The 23,136-nt window shown below is 39.7% G+C and overlaps 1 protein-coding gene across 1 annotated transcript; it reads right to left on the reverse strand.

The window, feature by feature from the left end:
* Positions 1-567: 567 nt before the first annotated feature.
* On the reverse strand, positions 568-17,039 carry tes (testis derived transcript (3 LIM domains)). Its single transcript, XM_062420635.1, has 7 exons — positions 16,894-17,039; positions 9,786-9,871; positions 7,468-7,978; positions 5,838-6,584; positions 3,547-3,762; positions 3,271-3,429; positions 568-1,815 (listed from the first exon to the last, which is right to left on the reverse strand). Exons 1-7 carry the CDS (start codon positions 16,918-16,920, stop codon positions 1,624-1,626), a joined length of 1,938 nt encoding a protein of 645 aa, XP_062276619.1. The 5' UTR covers positions 16,921-17,039; the 3' UTR covers positions 568-1,623.
* Positions 17,040-23,136: the final 6,097 nt, after the last annotated feature.

A 23,136-nucleotide genomic window follows, 5' to 3' on the forward strand; every position in this document is an offset into this window, starting at 1 on the left:
ACATCTGGGGGAAAATATCAACAAGATCGGTAGGTGGGCTCTGCTGTTGCAAGAGGTGCAAAAAAACGGACCAAGCATGCAAATCAAGCATGTACAATCTGTATAAACACAGTCTCAAGAAGAGGGCCTAATCAGCCAAAATAAGTGAAAACATTTTTGAAGATGGACCAAGGTTGTGTAGGAGCTTTAATCAGCTGTTAAGTAAAACACTTTGGTTGATGCTCAGACTGTTTCCATTGGTCAAAATATTAGAAAATAATATTTAAAGTGCAGTTCATTGCATGAAAAGTGACAGAAAACAGTAACAATTTACAGTGTATCTCTTGAATTAATAGAATTGAATTAAAGTCTTTGGGTAAAGTGGCAAATCTGCCATTATTCCACTGATTAACATATCCATCAGGGTTACTAATAACTTTATTATTACTATTACTTGATATAATTTCTTTTGCACCCCAGGACGACCAGGAAAACTAATGAGAATTGAAAAAAAAAGACTAAAGAATTACAGTTTTTAATTCCACTTGTAAATGCCATCTAACACAGTAGATACATACAGATCATGTTATATCAATTCTACAGCTTGTAGTGTTGTTGTATTTAATTGAACTGCATTAACAAAGCGTTACCAGTTCATTAGGTACAAGCCGATGCCATTCAATAACAACAATGGTGCAATAATTCAGCCATCAAATGAGGGGGGGCATTGTTTAAGACACCTGTCGATAATGCAGTCTAGTTGCATTGCATTAGCTTGTAACAGGTGTGCCTCATACATCGGTAACTGGTGGTGTACACTGTAAGGTTTTCACATTGTTTTTGCTCCTTCAAAATACTTTTATAATATTACTCTATCTCATGGGATGATGCTAGCCAATACAACAACTACAGTAGATTGCTGCTTTTATATAGATACACAGTACTGCTATCAGATTTAGGACAATTTACCTCCAATTCTCTGTTGCATTCAGGAAGTAAACTTGTCTGCTACATAATTATTTCATTTCGATGTAGGGCTTTCTTTGACATGTCCTCTTAAAAACAGTGCACTGGAAGCAAATCAAGCCCAAACCTTGCTAATATTGCTCATCATATTGCTGCATAGAGGAGAGTGAATATCAGTAGTTTTTTTTTGTTTTTTGTTTTTTTTGGGATAAAGGAAGCAGTAAATTAACAGTAGCTTCTTTAAGGGACAACAGCGCTAATGCCATCGAACAGACACAGGTTCAAAAGTTTAAAAAAAAAAAACATCATCATATAATAGAAATAATCTTATCAGTAAGAAAAAACAGTGCAAGTAAAAAAAAAAACAATCTACTTGTTGAAAGAAGACAACTGATTTTAAGGCAGAAGATATTAGAAGTTTGGGTGTCATCCTATAGTGGAGACGTTACTGTGTGTGTCTTCAGGAAGGAAAGAGCACCCAAATGCAAATAGACTCACTGTTACTTGTACGTCTCTATAGTAGAGGTAAGAGGCACTCTATTTTATGTTAACACAACCACGATCAAACATATCTTCCCTCGCCCAGCTGCACCAGTGTTTGTTTTCCCTGCTCTGGTTCTAGCTTTAGCTGAACCCGTCCTGGCTGTGGAGAAGACGGAGGGAGATGTTTTGGTCCGTCTAAGTCATGGTTTTCTTCTTGCACTCCACGGAGCAGAAAAGGAAGCCCTGCACTGCCATGAAGCGTTGACCGACCAGGCACTTGGTGCAGCCGGAGCACTTGAAGCAGTCCGGCTCGGCGTGCCAGTGGTGATCACCGTAGGAAACCCTCTGCGCCTCGGGCTCCACCGGATTCTGGCAGACTGTACATTTCTGGGAAGAGAAAGGATATAATGATGTCAAATCAAATATTCGTCTTTTTTACTTTGACATCTTAGATTACTGGATTTGTTTTTTATATTGTTATTCAAACTTTTATTACATTTTTGAAATTTTTTTCTGTAGATTACGTTAGGAAGAAAATCTCTCAATACAAGCGAGCACATACTGTATAAGAAAAATACAAATGAGCTCAGAAATGTAACAAATAGAAGCCATGACTCTTACTGCAAAAAAACACAGGTCTGCTTCAGCTCTCAGACTTTCAATCGTGTCTGAAGTCTTTTATGTTTGCAACAGCTTTTTATTAAATCTACATTTTACTATTAATATCTTTCACTGTACCTTAACTTTTTACTGCAATGGTTTTTTTTAAATCTTATTTAGCTTAATTTTATATCCAATTTAACACTTTTGATCATATTTAAATGTCTTTTTATTTAACCATGTATTGTTTTTATATCCTGTCTTGATGCATTTTATCTTTTCTGTAAAGCAATTTGAATTGCCTTGTTGTTGAAATGTGTGATACAAATACATTTGCCTTGCCTTTAATTATGTTTTGGTGGTAAATTAAGTTTGGGATAAAAGTTTAAAATCAAAAGAGATCTTTGCCCCCCCTTTTTCTTAGAATAAAATAGAGAAGCTGAAACATGTAAATACACTTACTTCAAGGCGCAGTGAGAAGTCAAGGCAAGTATGAAGTTACATAAAAACAGTGGCTTTGCAGGGGATTACGTTGGATAAATCTTGTAAACACACACCGAGTGCTTAACATTCTTGGCTTTGGGTGGCCAGCATTCATTTATAGTTGTTCTCTTACATCCAATTTACACCGAAGTCTATTTTTCAACCTGTCTGAGACACTTTTACACTGTCGAGCTGCTTAAACATCTCAGGAGCATGAAGGTTGGTGCACTGCTGTAGATCATACACACATCCAGACTGGACACTTGGACGATAAATACTTTTATTATTATTATTAAGGAATTTCAGCCTCTCTTTAATCATTTAAATAATCAAATAAAAATGGAAGACTGATAAGGAATATTACAGGCAGGCTGGCAGTACTCAGCAACTTAAAACCCCCCAAATATAACCACTAAGAGTCACTGAATTCAGTCATTTTCAAATCTTACATGATGATAGCTTTTATATTAAGTCCATAAAGCTCATGGACTATTTGACCTTCTGCCTTCTGGCAAGAGATATCGCTCCATTAAAGCAAAGACAGCCAGAATGTGCAACAGTTTCTTCCCACAGGCCATTAGAATTATAAATATGAATAAATCATTGCTGCTTTTATGTGTGTCTAAGTTTAGTTTTGTGTATATGTATTGTTCATATATATATGGGTGGAATCACAATAAACAAACTTGAACTTTAACTTGGACTTGAAATAGGTTTATAAAGCTTCCCAGATACTGAATGAAACAAAGTGTCTCTCACCACAGCGTAGTTCGTCATGTAGCAGGGTTTGCAGACAGGTTTATCGTTCTCCATGACATACGTCTCTCCAGCCAGGATGCAGTCGCACTCAAAACAGCAGAAGTGCTTCAGATGCCAGTTCTGGCCCTCAGCCTGAGTGTACTCGTTACTGAAGATCAGCTGCAGACACACAGGCATCCAAATGTAGATCGAGTATTGCCATCAACCTCACAACTATTGTTACGTGCACAGTTGCAATTTTGCTTCCAGAAATCACACATGAATATATTTTCTCACCTCGTCACATCCTCCACAACGCGGCTTCTCGCTGTCTCCGTAGTGACGTCCACAGTACAGCTTGCCTTTCTTCCAGAAGTAGATCATGTCCACCAGCAGCTCAGTGCAGTTACAGCACACGAAGCAAGCCGGGTGCCACATCTTGTCGTAGCCGGCCCGCTCTGCGTACACGGCCGGCTCGCCAACACGCATCGGCTGCTGGCAGTGATGGCACGACTAGGAGAAAGAAAAACAAAAAAGGAGAGAGGAGAGACCGTTAATATGGTGGTGGATTCAAACACCAGAAGAGCACTTTAACAGGTGATGGAATACTGCTATAGCTTAACATTATTTTCATTGCCCATTACTCATTTGTGACTTCTTATTTTCTAAGAACCAACAGTCCAAAATCCCTAAAGTATTCATTTCACAATAAATAAAACCAATAAAACTGAGAACAGCAGCAATTCCTGGGAACGAGACAATATGCTGCATTTTTGCTTGATACATGAAAGATTAGTTCATTCAGTTTGCAACACAATAATACACAACCCCTTCCTTTTTTTTTTTAGAACAAAAAATTATTATGTACTTCTTAAAAGGTCTACACAAAGGGTAATAACCTTCTATTTGAGTCCCTTTCAAATTTTCAAATAGGGCCTCGTTTGATCTGACAAAGGAGACATTCAAACTTTTTCACAGTACTTCCTGAATGAAGGAGATTGACATATTTCACTACTGAAAATAGGCGGAATTCCCCTTTTTGAACACAAACGCCGCTGTGACCTGACCGTGGTGTTGTTGATTAAGATGACATGACATCTGGAGCTACATTAAAATAGAGATAAGTACATATAAGAAGGTATGGAGTCACTGAGAGGAGTATGTTTTGATAGACATGGATACTGTAAGGAATTACCAGGGAGGTAACCATAACAACACAGAATAGACACAGCAGGGATGTTGACTTACAATCTCACTTCTACTCTTGCATAACCAATGCTGCTTCTTGTTACAGTATCAAAGGCCTTCCGTATACTTGAGTCACACAGTAGAAGTAAAAGCAGAAATAAATCATAAGACCACACACACACACACACACACACACACACACACACACACACACACACACACACACACACACACACACACACACACACACACACACACACACACACACACACACACACACACACACACACACACACACACCAGCTGCGACTCATGACTCACTTATCAAATCAACATCCATCATTTTTGTAGCAGGAATCTTAGTCAGATTTGGTTTAATGGCTCCATCTAGTGTCCAATCTGAGAACTACATGTAATTATTCCTAATAAATCCACTGCATTAAACCGAGATAAATCTTCCTTCTTACTGTAACTAAGTCATCAGGTTGTACCAGAGCTGCAAACATTAATTGATTAATTGATTGTACAACTATTAAATTAATCACCAACTATTTTGACAGTTAATTAATTGCTTTGGGGGTCATTGTGTAAGAGAATATTGTGGTTCCTTTTAGTATTTTATAATAGTAAATATATTATATTATACTATTTATATATAGTAATATCAATATTTATATGTAATTACATAATAGTAAACTAAAGATCTTGGGGTGTGGACTACCAGGACTAAAGATGACTTTTAAGGATATCAACCTGGGTTTGCGGAAACAGTGATCAACATTTTTTATTTTAAGGGCTCACAAACCAGAACAGTTGAGACCCAGTTGCATCACATAAACGTACTATACACAAACAATACTCTGTTCTTGCACCAGACGCTGAGATAATGACAGTGAGAATAGTAATGATTAAGTTGCCTACAGCCTACATTTTAGGCTCTACTGCATTGGTTCATTATCACTGCTTTTGTTTTCAGACTTCACTACAGCACAGTGTCCCTGCAGATGGGAGGGGGGGGGGGTTCACTGTGTTGTTCAAGGACGCTTCAGCAGACTGGATGATATGGGACCTGGGACAGACCTGGGACTTCTCACTAACCCAACTAATCCACCATGTTACCCATTCACCTTTTATCAATTAGATTTTTTTTTTTAAGTATTAAATTAGAGGTATTGTTTGATTATTTTCGCTGGACTCATATCCTGATGGTTTGATTACATCATTCTGCAAACGTGGAGTAATGGTGTAGAAATTAGGCCGATTATGTTTTGTGATATATATAAATATCACAAAACATCCGACCACATGTCGCAGCCCTAGATGTCAATAGAATGTAGTTTCCAGTAACTTTGGGAATTTGGTGTATTTAACAATGACAGACAGATATTTAAACCACTTACAAAGTTCTGTGGTAGTCCAGCTTGCAAAGTTCCTGGGACCCCCATGGCTCCAGCAGTGGCAGTAGTACCCAAGTCTCCTCCAGCTGGCCCGAAGCCAGCTGAGGCTCCAGTCCCTGGTCCTGAGAATGCTCCAGCACCTCCAGCACCTCCAGCTCCAACTCCAGGTCCAGCTCCAGCTCCGGCTCCGGCTCCAGCTCCAGCTCCAGCTCCGGCTCCACCAATGGGACCAACACCAGTGCCTGCAGCTCCAGGCCCAAAACCAGCTCCAACCCCTGCACCCCCAACTCCAGGTCTATACCCAGCCCCTCCAGCTCCAGCCCCAGCCCCAGCATTAACACCAGCTCCAGATCCATCAGCCCCAGGTCTAAACCCAGGCCCAGCATTAGCCCCTCCAACTCCAGCTCCAGCACCAGCAACTCCACCAGCTCCAGGTCTAAACCCAGGCCCAGCATTAGCCCCTCCAGCTCCAGCACCAGCTGCACCACCAGCTCCACCCTGCCCTCCTGCCTGGATTTGAGCCATGTCTTCAGGCAGCATGACATCTCCGATCCCAAGGGCCTCATCCTTGTACTTGCGGACGAACTGCTCCATTTGCTTGACCTCGGCGGGGGTCAGCTCATGGCACTTGGACGGGTCCTGGTCGTGCTCGGGCAGCTGGCGAGCCATCTGCTGCCGACGATAAGCGGCCCCTTCTGAACCCGCCACCGGTCGCTTCTCTGGTGGGAGCAGCTCGATGTAACGCACCGCCTGGAAGACAGAAGGCAAATAAGAGGAAACGGTTTTTGCTAAAATGGGACAAACAAAGATTGTGTGAAGGACAAGGATGAGAAAAGTACAGAGAAGAGGAAAGAACCAATCAGAGAGAGATTAAGAAACAACTGTCTTGGGGGAAAAAACTCTTCAAACAGTGCTTCTGGTGAGAAAGACATGCAAAACAAAAGATACAGGGAGTTTTGAGTTCTGGTATTAAGTCCAAACAGGAAATGAGTGTGAATGTGAGAGCAGCTGCCAGTATTTCAGAAAATATCTGCAGAGAAATCTATAAATCATCTCTCATACAGGTGCTTTTGTGTTCATAAGGAACCATATTTTAAATCATTAAATTGCTAAAATAACATCTTATTTTAACAGGTTTAAGGTTTTTTCAACAGCTTCACCAGTAATGTCCAGACCCAAAACATCAGTATGAAATTATACACACATTAAACAACTCTGACAAGATTCAGGTACAAATTGCACTCTCACATTTGACTCTGTGCTTCATTTAGTTATTATTTAAGAATAACGAAAAGATGTAGACAACCTAGTTGAGCACACACCCACACGTGTCTTTTAAAAAAAGCCACAGTAGTGTCCTGTAGTTGAGCTGCTTCATGTCTTTGTTGTCTATGTTGACTATTAATAAATTAATGCAGAAGAAGAAATGATATTTTGCTTCACAGAAGCCAAAAGTGACATCTTTGAAATCCAAAGATATTCAATTTAAAATTACATTAAAAAAAAAAGAAAATCAGTAAATTCTCACATTTCAGAAACTGAAACCAGAGAATATTGAGAATTTTGGTTTGAGTGATTTTCTCACTTTCTGCCAGGTAATTGACTAATTGTCTCACATAGGTTGAACTCTTACCAGATATTTATTGGCTACCGGTGGTGCCCACTCGTAGGTGACTGACTTCATTGGCACATCTTTGGAGACTGGCATCACATTGGCTGCTGTGGCACTGATAGCGACTGGCAGCCTACCAGCTTTGGCAGGTGCGACGCCAGCAGGTACTGCCTGAGCCTGAGCCTGAGCCTGAGCCTTAGCTTGAGCTTGAGCCTGAGCCTTAGCCTGAGCCTGAGCACTGCCGGGTGCTGAGCCTGCAGGGGCTCCAGCAGGCTGTACATAACCAGCTGCAGCAGAGGGTGGCACCACAGTCGAGGAGGCACTGGGAGGAACAATGTAGGAGCTGGACGAGCTGGGCAGAGTGATGGTGACCATGTTGCCCTGGTAGCTTGGTATGCCATCCGTCTTCAGCTTGGCAATAAGCCCGGTGTACTTGGTGTCTTCAAACAGCTTTCCCACCTTCTTGTTCTCCTCCGAGTTCATCTGCACATTGTGCTCCGTCAGGCCACATTTGCAGTTTCGGCAGATTTTTCTGCAGAGGAGAGAATGTGATGAAAAGTTAGGAAAACAGGTAGGACTTGAATTTCTCTATTAGTTTTGATAGAAAGAAAAGATATCAAATCAAATCAGATGGTTTGCCCTGATTGTGCATGTGTGTGCTGTGCATGGACACAGTTGATGGTAAATCCAAGAAGATGATTTGTATAATTAAAACGCTACATAGTGGAGCACAATGTTTCTGTTTTCCCAGTTTTGCATTATAGGTTAATTACTGTATAGCCCTTAGGAAAGAGCCTTGATCTATACATTCATTCTTATATTTGAAGCTGCATTGTATATTATTTTTTATACAATTACACATTTTTCTTTAGTTCATTCTTGCAGCACAGCTATTACAATCGCAAAACAAATGCACTATTTGTAAAAGCACCAAAGTGCATCCGACAGATTTATAGCAACAAAACAACTATCGCCATCAAAACAGCTCAGTGTTAAATTCAAATATCTCTACACTGCAGTATGCACGTCTCAACAAAACCTGCTTCATATTTGCAGAGTAACCGTGACATAATTCATGAGTGCTAGTCATGCTCCAGCATGAACAGACTCACACATTTCAGCAGGATTGAGACAGCACTCTTTTGTTTGTCTCTGCAGTGTCAAGCTGCTTAAGCCCAGTTTAATAAATCCACTTGGACACATTGAGTGTTTGTAATTTGCATTTAAAAAAAACATTGCTGAAAACATTTAAAAACAACTATTATTCAGTGCAGCTGGAGTTAATAAAAGCCTTAAATTAGGAGGAGAAGAAGAGAGAGTGGAGTACAGAATGTACAGTATACAGCATGTCTGCAAGGCCCACATATGCACATAGCCGACTTGCTAAAGCAAGAATCTACAGATCCACTGTGGCATGATAAGTAAGGCCACTGATTGCTTCTCAGAGTACAACATTCCTGGCTAAATTGAGAATGACATATACAAACTCTGACCACCACTGGAGACCCACGGGGAGTCTTTATGCTGGTGCTGCAGTGGGCATCACTGCACCTGGGGCAGTCTGAAGGAAAACTAGACAAGTGGGGATAATTGTCAGAGTCCTGACAGAACTGATTTCCATGAGTCAGTGGCCCGAGTTAGAGCACAGACAGTGTGACAGACTGGGAAAGCAAAAAAGGGAACCCTGGGAGGTCAGGTCTCTATTCTGTTAAACAACACACTGGCTAAACTACAATATAAGTCATGAGAGTCATTTAGAGAGACTTGGAGGGCAGACTTGGACCAGAAACCCTCATCTTCAGCACTAATCAGACCTAAAGATATCTATTATAGACTCAGACTGGCCATACTTCCACCATCACCATCATTTTTTATTAACAATAAGCCAGTGGGACGTAAAGCTCTGTTCAAAGACAAGCAAGAAAAGCAGCTGTACTGGGGAACAGCGTGGTCCCATTAGGATGGTGACTCCTGCTGCTGTCACAGTATTTTTAATTAAGCCAAGAGGAAAGTGATGTTATCGGCCAGTCTGGGCCGAAGAATGGATGTTTTCTTTTGTTATTCTAGGAATGATGTGCTGAATAAGCTCACTTTTCTTCACCATTGTCCTGGTTTGTAATCTTGAACTAACTCACCTGGCAGCTGCATAATAAAACCACTGTTTTCTATTTTGGGTCTTTAAATAGCTCCACCTGAGGGCTCCTTTACTCAAGAGAGCGCTTTCACCACAGTTGCTGTTCATGTCCTCAGTGACACAGGAAGTCAATGCATTGCAACTGCTTTTCCTCTATCAAACTTGCTCCCGACAGTTCAACACATGAGACAGAAGTTGCACAAACCTCCAAAAATGCAGTTCAAAGCCTTCACACTTGTCTTTGCATTTTAAACAGGCTGCTCCCGCTCCAAACTCATGGCCGAGGGTCATCTGTAAACAAGACAAATGAAGGAGGTTAGTGTGTTATCAGAGTTTGTGTTTTTGCCTACTTTAAAAGGAAATCTTGAGCTTCCACAGCGCAGGGCAGACAAATATTTGGTTATTTGCTCATGCTGCTCCGGTGCTGCGCAGTAGAGATCAACATCAGATTGGGAATTCTTTAGGACTTAGTGGACCAGCCCAGTCTTTGATAAGACTGATACTCAACTTATTAAACTCATTACTCTGGATTGAAACTGCTTCAGTAGTAAACGTGATGACATCTAGAAGGTACAAGACTGGCGACAACAAAATCAAGAGGGTTGAGACATGAAGGGAAGTAATTCATTGATCCTGGGCAGGACTCCTCATATAATACACAATATAATATAATGATGTAGAGATGCAATGATGCAATGGTTTTGAGTCATTTTGGATGAAATAATGCCACAAAAATGATTCCAGCTTCTCAAATGTGAATATTTTCTGGTTTCTTGAGTCTTGTTTGACAATTAACTGAATATTTTTGACTGTTGGTTTGGGACCAAAAAAAAGAAGACATTTGAGGACATCCCCCCTGGGCTTTGGGAAACAGTTGATTTAAAACGTTTCATTTTTCAACAAAGTGATAAATCGTTTATTTGGGGAAGAAATGGACTGAATAATTGATATGAGAGTAATTGTTAGTTGCAGCTCTAGTTTGGGAAAGAGCCCTCTAATGTGATTCAGATGATTTGTTATCCAAGCAAATTCATTTTCTGGTTGCCTTTAAAAGTATTTCCTTTTCTCTTCCACAGAAAATATGTAGCCGCTTCACTTAACTGCCATCAGAAATTACATCCTCTCTAGTTTTTTCCTGCCAAGTGAGTCTGTGCTTGCGCCTCTCTCTTTTCTCTCCATCTGCATCCTTTTCTCCGGCCTCAGAGTGAACAAAGCTCCGTCCACCTTAAGCCATTACCATCGCTTATGTCCATATATGGTCAACTATTCAATGGTGTTGAAAGGCTTATGGGGGATGCCAGCAGGCACCCCAGTTGTCTGTGATGTTTTGACCCAAAAGACACTCACTACTGAGGAATGCAGACAGTGACTGCTGTTTGCAGCTGAAGAGTCTAGATGCAATTATTTTGGCTTCCAACATATCTTCCAAAAAGAACTGAAATATTCTTTCCTTGGAAGACTTTCAGGAGCTAAAGAGTGATGTTTAGAGGCATGATTTGTGACAAACAATACATATAAATGAATGTGAAGTTGAACAGGCTTTCTCCTGCTTTCAGTTTTGCAGCATAAACAACGTAAAAACTGTCAGAGTGGACGTCTAGCTTGTTTATTTTATTCAGAAAATGACAAATTGTCAAATTGACGCCATTAATAGAAGAAAAAAGCTGTTTGTCCTTCTCAGACATTTAAACTTAAGCCCTCATCATTGTCCACTTGCACTCGCTGTACAATACATACTGAACTACCCATTTATATTTCAGTTTCACTTTTTAATCTCTTCATAAAGATCATTGTATTTCTTCTACCTCCTCAGGGCTTAATGGTTTAAAACAGTATCTCATTTCATGTTTAATATACTCTGTGAAGCACTTTAAAAGGCCTGTGTGTATGAAGTGTGCCGTATAAATAAACATATAGCGTATGCTTCCACGTGTGGGGAGCACAGTGAAAGATATTTAACAGCAGTCTTTCTTTAATTCAATTCAAGACTGTTTATAAAAGATATGGAGCTGAGCAGTTGAAATGTGAAGCTTCTCAGTCCAGAACAAACATTCCCACTTTTCCTCATTTCCCCCCGTTTCCAGTATAACGCTCCTTTCACTATCATTCCATGTAGGGCTAGGAATGATCTGAAACTTTCCAATAGTAGTTTCAGTGGTGTTAACCAAGAATCTCAGCAATGTATGTACTGCACATCCTATGATAATAAGAGGTGAGTAACATCTGGAACATAAACAGGCCCTTTCTGGGAGCATTTACTCAGTGTGCAGGTGGTTTTTTGTTTGAGTACTAATCATAAAGCAATGCTTGATAGAGTCTAAATAAAGTACAATCAAATATTGGCCATTTAGGTTTAGGTTGGGAACAGTTTAGTCAAAGAATAAACAGGATTGCAAATCTGAGAAGGTATTCAGTGATCATTTTTTTGACACTTTTTCGGCTTTAAAAAAGTATTAAGGTTAAAAAAACTCAAACTTTTATTCCGCTTAGAGGAATGTTTTGTTGCATCTCAAGTTGATGGGAACTATTTACTAGTATTGTGCAGAGAGCCCATTATTTATATCTGTAGTTGTTGAGTAAGCAAAATGATTTGAATTTTTATTTGAATAAAAGTGGAAATAGGTGTAAAAATCATGTTTTAGTGATTCATTACACTTGAAATTTTAGGATATTAAAGTGTTAAAATAAAATAAACCACTTTGTTAAGGAGGTCCCCACACTGGGTCTGAAACTCTCTCCTCCCAGCCTACCAACGACTGCACTGACCACTCAGCTAAACACAGAGATCTGCTGCTATTTTAAACATCACGACACACACAGACAGCGGATCAGAGGACAGAGGCGGAGACAGTGATATCACTGACCTGCGCCTTGTTATTTGACTTTTTCTTCATTTTTCTTTCTTTTTGAAAACAAATCATTTCTAAAACATAAATATTTGTTAAAAACCCCCCACCGTTTGTGCTTTTCCAAATACCATATTTGGATTTGGATCTACTCCTACTAGATACTTCTACTCTACTTAGCTTGCTTACGACGTTTGTAATTTAAGAATTTCAGTGACTTCTCTTTTTTAGGTCTTTGGATGAAATCATCAGTTAAATACTGTTCTGAAATGCAAAAGTAATTGTTGCGATTTAGGGCGAGCCAAGATAAGTGTTCACCGCTAATGGATGTGTAAATATTTGTCTCCGGCATAGTAGAGACATCAGGCCATTTTTGGTTGAAGTCATACAGTGTGTGTGTGTGGGTGTGTGTGTGTATTTCCTTGGAACAGAGTCTCACAAACTGAGATAGCGTTTGCAGCCGATCGGTGACTTTGTATCATGACTAAGCCTGCTGGGTAATTACTCCTGTTGACAACCATGCTGATATAAAGTATAAACTTCACGTCCAATGAGTCATATCCATGATGAGTCATTTCTGTCACTGCCTCGATGAGAAGAGGTCTGTTTCTGAGCAGGCTAACGGCAGCTGTGATGGAGGTTAGTCAATGACTGTGGAGACATTTGATCACCTTCACTCAAACCTCAACATCTTCTTTCTTTAACCCTTACATACTGTTCATGGACAACCCCTTTTTAACATCTGAGAGCTGTAAGAACAACCTACACATTCCTTTTAGCCAGACTTTTCCTAATGTGACCCACAGTTTACAAAAATTGAAATAATATGCCCCGGTAGGAGACCCCGGGGAAGAACCAGGACACGCTGGAGAGACTATGTCTCTCGGCTGGCCTGGGAACGCCTCGGGGTCCCCCGGGAAGAGCTGGACAAAGTGGCTGGGGAGAGGGAAGTCTGGGTTTCCCTGCTAAGGCTGCTGCCCCCGCGACCCGACCCCGGATAAGCGGAAAGAAGATGGATGGATGAAATAACATGCATCTTTTTTTTATGCAGCTGATACACATTTTAAAACATGCTGTTGTATTCTTCATATTCTATAAAATGTCCTCCTGGATCATAAAATAGTGATTGTGAATGTATTATCTTTCTATAAGATTAATCACATATTTATTAATAATTGATGGGGAATCTATGAATGTGATTTGGTGTAGCGACTAATTATGAGTCAGAATATGAACAGTACATAAGGATTAACATCAATCAAAAGCCGAGTTTGTGATATCTTACATCTACAGCTCATCTGTTCTATTGTACGTTTAATGTAGTGCAACTAAATAGCAAAATGCCTGCAGTTGAGATCTGTGTGTGTGTAATACTTTGGCAGCTATTGTTTCATTTCACAATACTTTATATCATGTAACACAAACAGTCCTCTAACAAAAACCTCCTTCTGTTGAATAGCCGGGAGCGATGAAGATACTCATATATCTTAACGCGTCGCTGGCCTGACTGCTCTCCGGCTCGTAACACAGAAGTCTGAAATGGATTTGAACAAACAGAGAGCGAGATGTGAGGAGGATGAGGTCACTCATCTGTGTTGCAACTTTTTCCACAAAAATTCCTGCTGATGGCAACTTCAACAACCATTTAGGTGTTTAGAGAGGAAAATGATTCCCAGTGAAGTCAGAGCCTCGGAGGCACGGCTTCAACTTAACTAAACTGCAGTGATGATGATTCTCCAGCCTGAACACAGTGTGCTCATAGTCAGATTTTACTATTACATCAGCTGTCTCTTTTGAGGACTGCTTGAGACTAACTCAGCATAATATTACCTTAATATATAGGTTGCTTTTTCTTAAAAAGGAGGTCAGTCACTGTTTGGCAGTATTTACAGCCGCCTCCAGCAGACAGAGAGCCTGCAGCTGCTACAGATTGATCTCCTCCAGGGATTAAGAGCAGATGTCACAATGGGTCCGTCTGGGTCATCCAGTTGCTCACCCCCCCCCCCCCCCCCCCCCAAATCTCCAGCTCCAGCTTACTGTACGTACAGTATATAACATCTCATCTGTGCTTTAATGGAGTCACTTTTGCTCCCTTGCTACGGCTAACCAGCAACCAGCAAAACGCCACCAGACACATGTAGGACTTTTGGCTCTGTGACAGGCGGATGAGTTATTTCACTTTGGCAGACGACCAGCTTTCTCGTCATATTTCATCCAAAATGTAACTGCCAATTAGAATAACTGCAGACGAGGACTGAAATAGGGCGCTATGTGGACAACAAGCCATAAATCAGTGTCATGCCACTCACGCATCATCACGTGCTTCACTCGCATGGAAACAGGACGTTTTTCAGACTTATCCGGATGTTTGGTGCAAACGCAGTAAATTTAAATGTTATTTTTTAAAAAGTTGCCCGTGCAGGTGACTGAAGCCAAAAGTCATGTTGTAAAAAAGTCGTAGCTTATTGAGTGACTGACACTGCCAATTTACTGCTACACACATTACATCACGCTAACCACTTTTACCCTTGGAGCTAACTGCACTGCCCTTCCACTGCTGCTGCTGCCAGCTATCTAAACATCCACTCAAGGTTGTGAGGAGGATGGCTCAGACTAGCCAAGATGAAATAAATCAAATGTGGTGACAAATTGCTGTCTCACAGATGCAGAAAAACTGACTCAGTAAGAAGATTCCCAGGCTACAAAGATGAGGACATTTATAGATGATATTTTGAAGTTTCATCTAAATTTACCGTAAATACTTCTCAGCTACTGAGCACAGATTTGAGATGCACAGTTAAGCACATTTTTCTAGATGAACTGTTAAAAAAATTCAACAATTGCAACACTGTTATTTCCTAATCCACCTAAAATAGAAGCATGCTTGATCAGCAGATGCAACATGTAAATGATCTTATGGTGACCTCTGTCCATCAATCGATTTCAGTACAACAGGAGAGCTTTGAAGTCACAATTAGCGAAGATTTTCTATTCACTATCTATCGCCGAATGAGATGACACAATGGTGACTCAATGGTGGCTATGACCCACTGATGAAAGCCCATTTACACTCGTAGTATTACAAAGTGGGTGTCTGTGGTGATATTCAAAGCAAAAAAAAGCACAAGAGGCGCACAATTAGTGACACATTTTCCATCACCCAGGAGTAGTTGGGGATAAAAGAACGGACTCTTCGACTCAGTTGTAGAGAAGGGCCGATCTGTTATCTTGCCAACATGACACAACACGACCCCCTGACCCTCTAACCCCGCCGTGGTCGTGTAGATCCTGGAAGTCCGCAGACAGACCTACTTAGACTTGTGTGTCTGATATCACACAGGCGACATTGTTTGGATCTCTGGAAAGCGAGGTCCAAAAAACAGACCTGTAATTACCACTCATCGCCACAGGTGTCACCAGAGAGCTCTTCAATATTGTTACTTTAAAAGAAGCTGATTTCAAAAAACAGCACTACCTAAACAATATACTCTACATCTAAATCTACTGTGTTTATCCACGGTTAACCACAGACCACGCTGAAGGAATCCATTGCATGCAAGAAATTCGATGAATGCAACTTGTGCCCACTGCCCAGCAGCCATCTGTCTGCAGCCTCTGAAATGAATGAATGGCTCTTACACAAAATCTCTGCCTGAGTCAGAAACACCACAAAAAACGTACTAATTTAACATTTTATAAGTCTTATAACAGCATGATAACTTTACCTTTCTTTTTGCATGGAGAGATAAAACCAAATTACATTAAAAACTCTCTAAATGTTATATTTTCTTCTATATATCCTAAGATACACGAAGTAGAAATAATGACTTAATATGTTATAAGAACTATTGAGACTTTCTCTACAATTCGGCATATATACTGTTGTAAATGACTGTCATACAGCTGGATTACATTTTAATTTAGGCATTCAATAACAGAGCTGTTGGCAGTAGAGAGCAATTTTTTTTTGGCAGATCTATCACTCCTTCATGAATAAAATCAATGCCGAATAAAGCAATGGCTTCAACCCATTTCCTTAATAATTGTTTATACTTTATAGGTCATTTAAGTTTTCTTAATACTTAAAGGAAAGTCTTTATTTACAGCTTTTTTTAAACGCAGTATGGCAACGTCTTCAAAAAAAGGGGGAAGTAAACTCAAAAGATATTCCAGTATAAACCGCAGCTGAGAAATGCTTGTTTACATCAACTAGATCCTACAATTAGATAACTTTAACATTATTTGTGTGATTTAATTTACTTTTTTTTTTTATTAATTAAAAAGGCTAAAAACTTTACTTTGAGTGTCTTATATATAATTTAAAAAAAACAATACAGGAAATAAGTGTGGCAACTTTTCTGGCCACCTGCCCGCTGCTCGGCACACCTTTCCAGGGCGTTCCCCGGTCAATCACTGCGAGAGACACACAGAGAGTAACAACGTTGCTCTGGAGGGGGGAAACCTTACCTTCTTCACCTCCTTCTCTATCTCCATTTTTGAGTGTCTGTCGGTGTAGACTTTAGTCGGTTACAGAAGAAGAAGCGAAGAGAAAGCGACCTTCACCGACGAGGCTGTCAGGAACAAAAAAGAAAAAACTGACAGAAAAAAAGGAGACGAGAGAAATAAAAAAGACCCGGTTCACTCTCTCTCTCTCTCTCTCTCTCGCTCCGCTTTCTTTCCTGCGGTCCTGCTCCGCTGAAAGGTCAATTAAGAGGGAATGATATGAGGTGTTTCCGGTTGGCGCTTACAAAATAAAATACCTGTTCGGAGCTACTGTATCAGTCATATGTAAAATACAATTAATGTAACTACTACATACTATTATTACTACTATTACTATTATTACTACTAATACTACTACTAATACTACTACTACTATTGTTACTATGAATACTACTACTACCAATAATAATCATAATCATTGGGTTGGGATGGTTACTTTGGAAATGTAATAAGTAACAGATTACTAGTTACCTTATTTAAAATGTAATAAGTAATTTAACTATTTCAATTACTTAATCAAATGTTACTTATTACATTTAATTACTTTTCTAATTTTCTAATGAATGTTTTCAGCTGTTAGGGTAAATGTTCCCATTAGGCACCAAAATCTAAGTTTAGGTGTTTTTCATGGATACTGACATGATTTATAAGGGAGATCATTTCTTATAAAGCAACATTTATCTCTCATTTGAAAATGTTTTCATTAGTTCATGTAGATTTTTGGAATATAAAATAAAAATATTTTATGAAAAGAGTCAAAAGTCTGGCATGGGCTTAATTGGTACTCTGATAGCCCATGTGTGCTATAAATAATTCCACATCATTATTTATTTACTATACATATATATATATATATATATATATATATATACATATATATATATATATATATATATATATATATATATATATACAGTTGATTTCAAAGAATTTTTCCTAAGTTGACTAACTAATTAATCCACTAGTCGTTGCAGCTCTGATCAAAAATATAAAAATGTACAGGATACACAGCATCTTCAGAGAGTATTGTGCTGTATTAAATATATTGGACTGTATTTCGCTTAGTTAGTCAATTTTTTTTTATTTTGAAGACCACATTTCCTAACTTCCGGACCTCTATCTGTATCATCTCTTCAGCTTGACACGGCTTTCACTCTGGAGGTCCCATTCAATTTTCACTCATGTCCAGGTCGGCACTTCCGCGTTGATCGATCTTCATCTTGACCAATAGGAATAGAGAAAACGGCCACTATAAGACAGGACAACCAATCAGCGTGCAGCAGGGGCGTGTTCCCTCATAACAAAGGATATGACTGTATTTTGACAGATTCAACCTGCTGTAGTGCTGATTTGACGTTTTACTGCCTCTCAGAAATGTTTCAATTGTTTTATTCCACCTAATTATGATATTTTGATGATTTCTTTAAACTATGTTGTTAAAAAAAAACCAATATTTTGTATGTCAATAACTGTAGAAACACACACAAATTCACATTGGAATAAACCTTGCAGACATACAGACAGACTTTAACCACATATTACAGCTGGTTTGCTCTGTGGGACCGATGTGTCGTGGTTCAAACTGAAACGCCTGTCAAACATCTGCAGTGCTGTTGCCTCAGTGACAGGAAATAATGTGGTTAGCAGCAGCTTCCTCTGTGAACTGCTGAACTTCTCTCATTAGAAACAAGACTGTCACTCCCTGACAGGTCAGAGGGTTATATCTATCAGGGAACAGCTATGGATGGGTGTGCATGCTGTTTTTCAGCAACACACAATGCTGCACTGTGATGTCTGATCTATGCTCTCTGGTATGAACATCTGTAATACACAATTTCCTTTAGTGCTCCAGAGCCTGTAAAACTCCCAGACAGCTGTTTTCCACCATTTCCAGAGATGTCTTTATTTCATCTGTAGTATCCAAAACACAATACCCCTCATCGTGTGTTATAAAGATGTACAATGCTGTGATCTGCAGCCTTTAATGAGCAGCCAAAAAAAGCATTACTGTGACCCTGTGTGACCCCGAACAAGAGTACATGGGTATAGAAAAATTAGCAGATAAATCCAAAGGTAAAATTAGACTTAACAACAGTGATATGATGCCTAAGAATAAACTCACCTTATCATTTCAAACCACAATGTGTCTGCCACTACATGGGTGCACTGAGTACAGATACTGCACACACAAAAGTTTCTTAATTTGATGTCTGTACACTTCTTTTCCTTGAATAAAAACCTGAAGCTGAAATCTGTTATTTTATTATTTCATATTTAGGTTGGATGGCAGTGAATCAAGAAAAAATCTATAAACTGCTATTTTAACATAATGATAACGTGCTCAGTGTTGCCTCTAAACTGTAGGTGGCACCCTGGGCAGGATGCAGGATCTGTATATTTACTTACACCAGACATTGGGTAATCCACCAAGGTAGGTTGGGTAAATGGTCATGTGACTTCAGGCCAATCATTGTCCCAGACTGGCAGGGAGGCAATGGGAGTGTCCAATAAATGACATGAGTGACACCATGTTTGGTCCATGAACAAGAAATTGGCTTATATATATGCATGAATATATAAACATTCATATACAGTATACACCTATATGCATACATAAAAATACCATTATACACATACATGAATATGCTAAATGTTTTACCATTACTTATTGGCTGATGCATATCAGGGTGTGCATTATTGGTTATTTTTGTAATTCCTTTTTGATTATAAATGCTGCTTGTAATGTGTTTTATAATGACTCTGATGAAGGCTGCAAGCTGAAAAACACGTGTATGTTAATAAAGTTCTTCTATACTGCAAGTGCTGCTCGAGCTTTGACTTTCTTTAGACTTTTTTCCCTTTTCCATGCACCTTGGATTTAGGTAAAGTTGTGCCAGAAACCTCCACCCTTTTGTTACACCAGACATGTCATTAAGAAAAATGACAACATTGCTTTTTTATTCGAAAAGCTTAAAACGACCATAAAACAACCTAAAAATTTAGCAATGAGGCAGGAAGTTAGGGGGTTGAGACACATCACATCTAACTATGACCACAATCTCTCTCTGCTGTTGTCTTGAAAAAAGTAGTGCTGATGTATTCTGTCCAACAGATGGGGATAATAGATCAACAAAACCCAACTGTCTGTCACCTTGAAGTGCACCCTCCTCTTCCCGTGCCACCATAAGGCCAGGTTACGTCATTGCCAAGTTGTTGAGCCTTCATTGTGATAACTAATTAGCCCACCCCCCCCCTCTCCGCCATCACATGCTCTTTCCCAGCCGGCAGCAACCTTTTCTGCTTTCTGACTAAATCACTTCTGTAAATAATAGCTGGAAGTTTCAGTTGCTTTTTCAGAGATTTTCACATTCAGCATCACTGCAGGAAGGTTACAGATAATAGCTATAAGCTGTCAAGTTCGGCCCCATTTGCCACCATTGTTCACCCTACTGAGAGTTCAACAGGGCCGGATTAATCTGCTAGGAGGCCTCGGGAAAAAAGGAGCAGTGGGTTCCCAAACCATTTGTCCCAGGGTCCCGAGGTAACCAGTATTTCTATGCCGGAATACAACTCCAGGTTTATTGTTTGACAGTTATTTTAGGATCATTTCAGGAAAATAAATTTGTTTAAAGATATGCACCACACAAGCATCAACTGAAATATTTACCGTATTAAGACTAGTGTCCCAACTACAGACTGTGTATAAACATGGTTGTTGTTTACATTGGAGCTGGTTTCAAGCCCGGAGTTGCTGCTTATCAGAGCTGCCAAGTCTCACGCTTTGACCGTGAAACTCTGTTTCAATGCAGTGAGACTCAGTTGACACAGATCTCATGATCCCATGACACACATGCCCTTTCTCTAATGTTTTGTCTTCACTTCCTCCGATGTAAAATATGTGATTTATGAACAAAAGAACAGCAGGGGGGGGTTCAAGTTCAGATGGGGTGAGCTTTAATGCATAACAGGGTTAAAGCAGATTGTCTTTGAAGGCTCTGATCACCATCTGTTTGAACCCAAAGTGTGCAAATCATTACAATGTGCATTCTGCTGGAACTGATTATTTATTCAGACCGGAGAAACTAAAGTGGGGAGTGTTGGATGATGGGAAGGACTTGGTGAGGAGCATTGACCTTTTTTTTTAATCCTATAATGTGAATAAAAATGTGTTTAATATCTGGCATGAAGTGGGTCAGTTTACCCCGAATAATGCTCCTTTTATTATGAACAAAGACAAGAATCTCACTCCAAGCTGAAGACAAAACTTGGCAGCCCTGTTGCTTTTGGTCGGTCACATCTTTTCCATTTGGAACCAGGAACAAATAATGAATTGGTATTGCCTTCCATGATCTGGAAACATGCCCCGCTTACTTTGGTTACACTAGTTTACTGTGAACATAAAGCATTATATACTTAGTTACTTCAGCGAAATTGTTCTAATAGGGCAGGTATCATAATCAATAAGCATTAAACTTACCTAATATTGCTACAGTACAATTCCCAGTGCCGAGGAGAGCAGCTGGTGAGCCAACTGTCAATCACAGCTGTCAATCAATGCCCACACAGCAACTATACTACTATAAGTCTTCAAATCTTACTAACAGAGCAATAATTTCCAAAATAAACACCAGCACACTTATAAGAGGGCCTGAGATTGAGACATGATGACTTATTTAAATTATTAACTTAGTATTTCTAAAGAGAAGTTGGCTCTTTTTCAATCGGAGTCAATTGGAGCCAGCATCTAGTGGCCGTCGGTGGCATTGCACTTTAAAGTACTTGCCTCTTGGCAGTGACCTAAGGGCCTTTACCATTTAAGCTTTTAATCCTGCTTTAGAGGAGCATATGACCACCATATATATTTTTTAAAGATTTATTTTGGGGGAAGGTTTGCCTTTAATTGATAGTTAATGGCATAGAGGCTGACAGGAAACAGGAAGAGAGAGAGGGGGGAATGACCTGCAGCAAAGGTCCCTTGCCAGAGTCAAACCAGGGACGCTGCTATTATGTGGCATGTGCGGTAACCAATCAACTACCAGGGCACTCCATTACCAAACATGTTTGTAAGTAAATTACCACAAAGTAATGACCAGGAACAACCTTTGCCTGACTGGTAATCCAGCTCACCACACAACATCATTCAGCCAAGATCAGAAGTGATTGCTGAACCACAAATGTGCAGTAATTGTTTGTGCACAATAGTCACGTCATAATGTGTTGTACAATCTGGTCAATGGTTAGTCAGTAGATTTTAACATACATGATGTTCACTCAATGTTCAATGATGTTCAGTCAATCAGCAGACTATGACACACACACCCACACACACACACACACACACACACCTAATCATATGACATAGTTACTCATTTGTATCAGAGAAGATGAATAATAAGAATTTCCATTACAACGTTTTAACAGATAACACATTAAAATAAGGAAGCTGCGCACTCTCAAAAAACGCTGTTTCATCGTCACTGTCAGACATGTCTTTGTTTTAGGCACTTAGCTGAGGCTTTCAGTGATGCCTATACCGAGCAGGTAGGAGTCAGGCATCTTGATTAAGGACACCTCAGCAGGCTGCATGGCTGTGGACGAACACACTGTAAGTCTGTGTGAAACAGAAACTCTCCAGCAGGTGTTTTCCACACCTGACTCTGTCTCAATTTCTGTCTCTTTACTTTTCCTCTGCAACGCCGTTATCAGCTGGGTTGCACAACACAAACTCGCAGGTTCTGGGACATGTACAGAGGAGAGAGGTCGTATTAGTGAGTAATGGAAAGATCAGTACTTTGCTATCATATGAACTGGCTATAAATAGGTACATTTTTAAATGTGTCGCCAGTATCTTTTCATAACGTTTGATCGATATGAGGAAAGAGTTAGATTTTAGCGTCAAAACTACTGATAATGTTATCTGATGTCTGTTGGTCAATATTTAAACATTCGCATTGACTATACTCACTAAAATGTGACTTTCTGAGAAGTATAAGGCAAAAATTGGATATTTATGTCAAGTAAATGTCAAGTTTGATGCAGGTTTTCTGTTTGTTAGTGCAGGCGTCACATTTTTTGGTGGATATCTCATTTTGAAAAGAAACTACAAAAGCACCAGATATCCATTTCTTTTCCTCAGTTTCTTGTGTCTGGAAGCTTTGTCCTCCCAGCTCAAATGTATGAGGGTATGTAACCCAGACAGCTGGTTTG

Source organism: Scomber scombrus, chromosome 6 (assembly GCF_963691925.1).
Source record: "Scomber scombrus chromosome 6, fScoSco1.1, whole genome shotgun sequence".
NCBI lineage: Eukaryota > Metazoa > Chordata > Actinopteri > Scombriformes > Scombridae > Scomber > Scomber scombrus.

Excerpts from the sequence above, each read along its gene's own strand:
- tes (XM_062420635.1), bottom strand. The coding sequence starts at position 16,920 with ATGGAGATAGAGAAGGAGGTGAAGAAG. Across the intron at positions 9,872-16,893 it reads TAGAGAAGGAGGTGAAGAAG|ATGACCCTCGGCCATGAGTT; the intron begins GTAAGGTTTCCC and ends TCTTGTTTACAG. Across the intron at positions 3,430-3,546 it reads GTTGTGGAGGATGTGACGAG|CTGATCTTCAGTAACGAGTA; the intron begins GTGAGAAAATAT and ends GTGTGTCTGCAG.